Genomic DNA, 7402 nt, shown 5'->3' with positions numbered 1-7402 from the left:
TCATGCGAGCCACCAGGTGATTTTGGGACTGCCACTACTAAATGTCTAAATACGGCTAGCAACACCATAACAGGGCCGTAACTAATTCAAGCTAGTGCTTTATTTCAATTGAGGAACTTTGGTTTCATAATAAAAATAAGCAAATAATTGCACTTTTTTGGTTTGGTCGAGGCCTAATCAAAGAATCAAAAAACTGATCGATGACCATATAAATGGTCAGAAATGAACTTGGAGCTCCAAAATTACAAACCACAAGTAGCACGCAGCATTCTTCGAGCTGTCCAGAGTAGCAAGCACACAAATTTTGTTGTTTCTTTAAGAGGTCACTTCAAAGGAAAAGAGTTGGAATGATCAGAATTTCACATATAATCGATAATAATTGCATGACTTCACTATCGATTGAGGCTAGAATTTTTGCTAGAAAAAAAATTACATAATGACAAAAGGAGACCAAAACGAGAAAGGAGAGCCACATAGATGGACGCATTATATGCATAATATTATCCCATCGGCATTCATCAGAATATCATATTTATTCGGTAATAATTGGATGACTTCATTATCGAGTGTGGCTGGATCTTTGTTGGAAAACATCACATTAGAACAAAAAGAGACCAAAACGAGAAAGTAGAACCACATAGATGGACGTATTATATGCATAACATTATCCCATCGGCATCAGCGATTGAACTTACTTTCCTATTGCAATCTAGATGGAAATTGTGGTTCATGATCATTTGGTTGTATGTGTCTATTGGTTTGTACTAGACGTCAACGCGAATTGTAATGAAGCAGAACTCCATATTCAAATTTGGAACTTACGGACGACAACTTTTTGTATATATAATTACAGTTGTATTAAAGTAGTCTTGATTCTTGAAATTAACTAGTCTTGATGGATGACAAGTTGTGTAATTTTAGTTTGTCTACTAATATGTGTAATGCAATTGGACATTTCCGTCCCAATCCCATCTCGATCGTTTAGAAACTACTCATCTGGTTTATATTTCTTATTTAATTCCTGCGGTGTAAGCAAGCTATTCAGTGTCATCCCCAAAAATGAAAAAAAAATGACAAGAAAAAGAAAAGAGCCCTTCTAGTGAGGACCACTAAAATGAGGATTACTCAAGGACTTTCTAATTAACGATTGGGGAAACTCACTATTCGATCATATTTTCACAAATCAACCGTTAGATATGTATGTATGCAAGAGTATATCATTTCTGAAATTTTTATTGGGTTTTTGTCCATTTACACCATTTTTAGAGATTTTTTTCTCACTTACCCCATTAAATTTTTTTAATTCCCTCTTACCCAAAACACTCTAAGGGGGTCTTCCTTAATACCCCATTAAGATTTTTTTTTTTTGTTTTTTAATTTTTTTTAATACCATTTTACCCTCATCCCTTTGTTACTTAGAGAGAGAGAGAGAAAATGGAAGAGAGAGAAACCATGGGAGACTTCGCCGGAGCCTGGTCACCGGCCGCCGAAGTCCAGTCAACTTTCGCCGGAATCTGGTCAACTTTCGCTGGATTCTAGTCAACTGCTACTGCCCACCGGAATTTGCTAAAAATCTCACCGGAAAGTTTTTTTGCCCCATAATAAAGGGGCAATAGAGGTCTATTGCCCCCTAATAGACGTCTATTGCCTCCAATAGACGACTATCAGCCATGTATTGCCCCCCAATAGACGTCTATTGCCCCCTCAATAGAACTTTCGGTACCCGGAATATGAACTAATCTTCCTAAAATTAGACAGATAAAACTTTGATTAAAGAAAAAAACGAAGAAATTATGTCAATTTTAAAACATCTATTGCCTCCCAATAGATGTCTATTGCCCCCCAATAGACGTTTAGATTATCGAAATGAGAACTAATTTTTCTAAAATTACACAAATGTAACTTTGATTAAAGAAAACAAAGAGGAGATTACATTAATTCAAAACGTCTATTGCCCCCCAATAGACGTCTATTGGGAGGCAATAGACTAACAACTCAGCCATTTTTGTTAAATTTGCATTATCATCATCAATGTACCATTCATGCAAAACAGACCTCCATGTACCATAGACTTATATCACCAATGTCAACATATCAATCAAAAGTAAAGAATGGATTTAACTGTTTGGGCAGGTGGATTTAACTGCAGGAACAAAATCAGCCATGGCTGTTAAGTCTCCTCTCAGTCTCAACCTGGGCATGTTTGCTTCGTTCACCGCGCAGGGACTGGTTCTGAGTGGTGTGATTCTTTGACTTGGCCATTTCGGCGATTCAAAAACCAAAGAGGAAAAAGAAACAATTAGAAGAGGAAATGAAACAGAGAGAAAGAATAAGCAGATATAAGCAGAAGAGGAAATGCTCATTCGCTGGGGCCAAACTCGGTGCCACCTCGTCCCCGGCAACGATCGTCTCCGACGGCAACTCGAACACATCCACGACAGCATCGTGGTGAGGCGATGTAGAGCGCCGTGTAGATCTCCGCGTCAACCCGATCCAGAATCCTTCTGCATCGTCATCATCACCGCTTGCTGCGACGTCGTCGGAGCTCCAATCTTTGACCACTACTCACTTGATCTGCCCGTTAACAGCAGCCTCATTCCAATCGAGGGAGAAGACGACAATGGAGCAGAGGAAAACAGAGGTGCCATGCTCTCTCTCCGCGAGTCAGCAACTGAGACAACGCCGGAGTAGCTTTGAAAAGCCCGGTGACGATTAGCAAATTAGGGTTTGATGAGGGATTCAGAGGTTGAAGAAGAAGAGGGAATTTGAGAGAGAGAGAGAGAGAGAGAGAGAGAGAGAGAGAGAGAGAGAAACGGTGAGAGTGGGGTGATAGGGTTGAGTGGCAATATGTAATTCATTAATTAGGTTGAGGGCAGAATAGTTATTTTACTTTAAATTGGGTTAGTGAGAATAAAAATCTCTTGCTGGAGTAAGTGGGATAATTTTCCCTCATTTTGGGGCTTTGGGTCAAGGACCCAATTCTATTCTAAATTTCTAATCATGAAGGTACCGAACTAGATCAAATCAATGGACGAACCAAATCTGTCAAACATGAACCGTTCATGTTCATAATTGATAAATCACGATTATAAATGTCTTCTTGATTTTCAATTTGGTTGAAAAATTGCATAAATGATCTACACAAAAATTATCTAATATCTAACGATTGATTTGCGAAAATATAATCGAAAAGTGGGTCTCACACAAAAGTTTTCAACTAGTCCTCATTTTAGTGGTTCTCACTTAGTGATCGAAAAAGAATGTGAGTCAAAATATGCATGCCAATATAAAATTATAAATAGCTCTCTCTCTTTGATCATTTCCCTACATCTAGCTAAGAGTACTGCACAAGAAAATTAATTACATATCCAAACCACATTATGGGATTCTTATCCCGCCAGTGCTTGTCTAATGTTGGCCTGCTTTCGAAAATTTTAGTTCTATTGTTGTTTTGTGTTTTTGTGGCTAGCTCCTTATCCTCTAGACAGCAGAAGCCATCTACTTGCCATGATGAGGAGAGCACTGCCTTGCTGCAATTTAAGCAAAGCTTTGTTATCAACATCTCTGATTTTGGTTTTGATGGTTCTTATCCAAAGGTCTCATCATGGAAGGCAGCTGAAGGAGATCAAAATATCAACTGCTGCTCATGGGATGGGGTTGAGTGTGATGAGGAGACGGGTCATGTTATTGGTCTTGATGTTAGTAGTAGTTGTCTCTATGGCTCCATCAACTCCAGCAGCAGTCTCTTTCACCTTGTTCATCTTCGGAGGCTGAACCTTGCTGAAAACAACTTCAATTACTCTCAAATTCCTACCACAATTAGGAATCTTCCGAGGCTCAGGTATCTCAACCTTTCCTCTTCTAGGTTTTCTGGCCAAGTCCCATCTGAAATTTCACAATTGTCCAAATTGTCATCCCTTGATTTGTCTGGCAATCTTGATACACTTTCTAATGAGGGATTGTTGAAGCTCAAAGCATCAAACCTAGCAAACCTAGTTCAAAACTTAACTAGTCTTGAAAAGCTTCATCTCACTAACATTAACATATCTTCCACAATTCCTGATTCATTGGCCAATTTGTCATTTTTGTCATCCCTCGCTCTAAGGAATTGCGACTTGTATGGCGAATTCCCAATAAGAATTTTCAAGTTACAATACTTGGCATTTCTTAGTGTGAGATTCAACCAAGAGCTTTCTGGTTATTTGCCCGACTTTAATGGTAGTAGTCCTCTCACGTCACTGATACTACGTGAAACTAATTTTTCCAGAAATCTTCCTTCATCAATCGGAAATCTTGAGGAATTGACACAGTTGGATTTGCGTGAATGCAAATTCTCAGGTCCAATTCCTGCTTCACTCGCCAACCTTACCCAACTCAGTTATTTGTCACTTGGAATGAATGATTTTGTTGGCGGTTCTTTGTCTTGGCTTGGTAAGCAAACAAAACTTACCCTTCTTAACCTTGACAGCAGCAATCTGAGTGGTTTCATCCTGTCTTCTCTTGGCAACCTCACGCAGCTCACTCATCTTTCTCTTAAAGATAATCAACTTAGTGGCCCAATCCCATCTTTGTTAGGTAACCTTAGCAGACTAACAGACATAGGTCTTGATATAAACAGTTTAAATAGTTCAATCCCTGAATCATTGTTCAATCTTATGGACCTCGTCGAGCTTACTTTAGCTGCAAATTACCTTCACGGTAAATTGGACATTTGTAAGCTACAAAGTTCCATAGCAATGCTCCAACTAGGTGAGAACAAACTAGAAGTGTCTCAATGTAATATTACGAATACAACCCTACTTCCAAAGTTTAAGTTTCTAGGATTGTCTTACTGCAACATAAAAGAGTTTCCAGATTTCCTAAGACATCAACAAAGCTTGACGTGGTTGGACCTTTTTGCAAATAAATTGCATGGCCAAATACCGAAATGGATGTGGAATACAAGCACACAAAGTTTGAAGTTGCTAGACCTTAGGGATAACTTCCTTTCGCGGTTTGGCCATCCAAATGTCGTCCTTCCTTGGGTTAACCTACAAGTTTTAGTTGTCTCGGATAATTTGCTAGATGGATCACCACCCATACCTCCACAGAACATCATCCACTATCAACTTCATGGCAACAAACTTACTGGGAAACTTTCACCATTGATGTGCAATATAAGTACTTTTGAGTACTTTGATTTGTCAAATAACATGTTGAGTGGCACCATTCCCCCGTGTCTTGGTAACTTCAGTGATGATCTACAAGTTTTAAATCTCCGAAACAACTCTTTTCATGGCATTCTCCCTCAAACATACAGCAAAACAAGTAGCATGGAGATGCTTGATGTTAGTTATAACCAATTGCATGGGAAAATACCAAGCTCACTGGTGAATTGTGTGATGCTTGAGTCTCTTGTTCTTTCAGTGAATAAATTCAGTGACGTTTTCCCTTTTTGGTTGGGGAGTCTCCCAAAATTAAAACTCTTGGCGATGCACCACAATGAGTTCTATGGTGTGATTGAGAATACCAAAGAAAATCTTCATTTTCCTGAGTTGCGCATTCTTGACCTGTCTTACAATCATTTCTCAGGTGAGTTTCCCTCTAAATACATCTTTTCTGGTAATGCCATGAGAGGTATAGTTCTGAGCCAACCCACATATATGATGGCCAGCTCAGTTCTCAATATCCCCCGTGCACCTACATTTGAGTATAATTTCGAAGTCACAATCTCAAACAAGGGTGTCGAGAGATACTACTCGAGGATTCAAGATGATCTTGCGGTGATTGATATCTCAAGCAATAATTTCCAAGGGAAGATTCCAGAATTCATTGGGAACTTGAAAGGGATTCGCTTTCTCAACATTTCCAATAACATCTTCAACGGCAGCATCCCATCATTCTTGGAAAATTTGACATTGCTTGAAGCGTTGGACCTTTCACAGAACCAACTCTCAGGAGAGATTCCCCAGCAACTAGCACAGCTTACATATCTTGCGAATTTTAATGTCTCCTACAACAATCTCACAGGTTCTGTACCACAAGGTCCCCAGTTTCACACATTCGATAGCACTTCATTCGAGGGAAACCCAGGATTGTGTGGAGGGCCATTGCCAAAGAAATGTGGGAACTCTAATGCTCCAGCTCAGCTACCACCTTCAAGCAGCATTGAAGAAGCTGTTTCAGGCTTTGCTTTTGAATTTGACTTGAAATTTGTGTTGGCTGGATTTGGAAGTGGGTTGCTGGTAGGAGTGGTACTTGCAGACGTGGCGATTACACGGAGGCGTGAATTGTTTCTTGAGATAGTTGGGATGTTGATAAGGCTAATGAAAAGGATCAAAAGGCAGAGGAGGTATTAATCGGCAAGTCAAATTTAAGGTTGTGCATTTGGTATTGTATGTATGTTCTCCGTTTTTTTTCTTTCCATTATAATCACCTAGCTCTTTGAATAAAAATTTCAAAATGTTGTTGTATTCCTTATCATGTGCGTATGATCTCAGTTTCCTATCTATAGGTTTTGTTGGTTTATGCATGCATTTTGTTCTTGTAGAGCGGAGGTCACCAAGGTTCACTTAAAAGCTAGCAAACAACAGAGTTAATCAAATTCAATCCTTAATTCTAGTTAAATACTAGAAATTATGTCCGCGCTTTGCTGCGGGATTTAGTTTTCTAAATTTGAAGCCTTGATTGAGCTAAAGTAGATCTTAGTATCAGGGGACATCATTAGTTTGATCTCCATTCAAATAGAAACTTAAGGCCAAATTATTTTCGTTCAGATATTAATATACTATTACACAAAATTTAGAAAGAAAAACGACACTTAAGAGCAGAATTTTACATAACTAAATTTTTGCAGCCACTTCTGCTGAAAAAAAGCTAAAGCTTTCTTCAAAAATTGACCAAAATCTTGCATCTCTCCTGAGGTTCAATGCACCATTGCCATTTTGAAGTTCTACTAATCTCAGTTGCTGCGAGGTAAAATGGTTGGTCATTAAATTCCACAATGCATATTTGACAAATTTTCTCAATTTGATATTGAATTATAGCCAGAGCTACAACATTGTCTTCTTCGATTTCTGGAAGTTGATATTAAACACCAGAACTACTTGGAATTGATTTAATGCTACTACAGAATTATAAAGCGAGGGTATGAGATGAAGGTAGTATATTACTATAAGTGGAATCCATGTATTACAGGCATGAGCTTTTTTCTTCTTACCAAAAATGATATAGAGCAAGTGTTAATACTTGCCAAGAAATGTGAGGAGTAAGGAAATGCAGCAACCATGTATGTATTTACGTTGAGTGGTATTATGTATTTGGTTGCTTCAGCTCTAGCCTTTTTTATGTGTTTGGAATTGGATCGATTAATCCAATGAACAACCTGAACTGTAGTACGTTTATGAGAGATTATGTGAAGGAA

The 7402-nt window shown here is 38.6% G+C and overlaps 1 protein-coding gene across 1 annotated transcript; it reads left to right on the top strand.

Annotated features, from left to right (window-relative positions):
* Window positions 1-3336: 3336 nt before the first annotated feature.
* Window positions 3337-6459, top strand: LOC112191552 (receptor-like protein 6). The gene has a single exon (XM_024330915.2). The coding sequence runs from the start codon at window positions 3381-3383 to the stop codon at window positions 6336-6338; it is 2958 nt and encodes a 985-aa protein (XP_024186683.1). The 5' UTR covers window positions 3337-3380; the 3' UTR covers window positions 6339-6459.
* Window positions 6460-7402: the final 943 nt, after the last annotated feature.

Source organism: Rosa chinensis, chromosome 3 (genome assembly GCF_002994745.2).
Source record: "Rosa chinensis cultivar Old Blush chromosome 3, RchiOBHm-V2, whole genome shotgun sequence".
Classification (NCBI taxonomy): Eukaryota; Viridiplantae; Streptophyta; class Magnoliopsida; order Rosales; family Rosaceae; genus Rosa; species Rosa chinensis.
The sequence above is the reverse complement of the archived record's forward strand: the minus strand, read 5'-3'. Positions and strand labels throughout refer to the sequence as shown.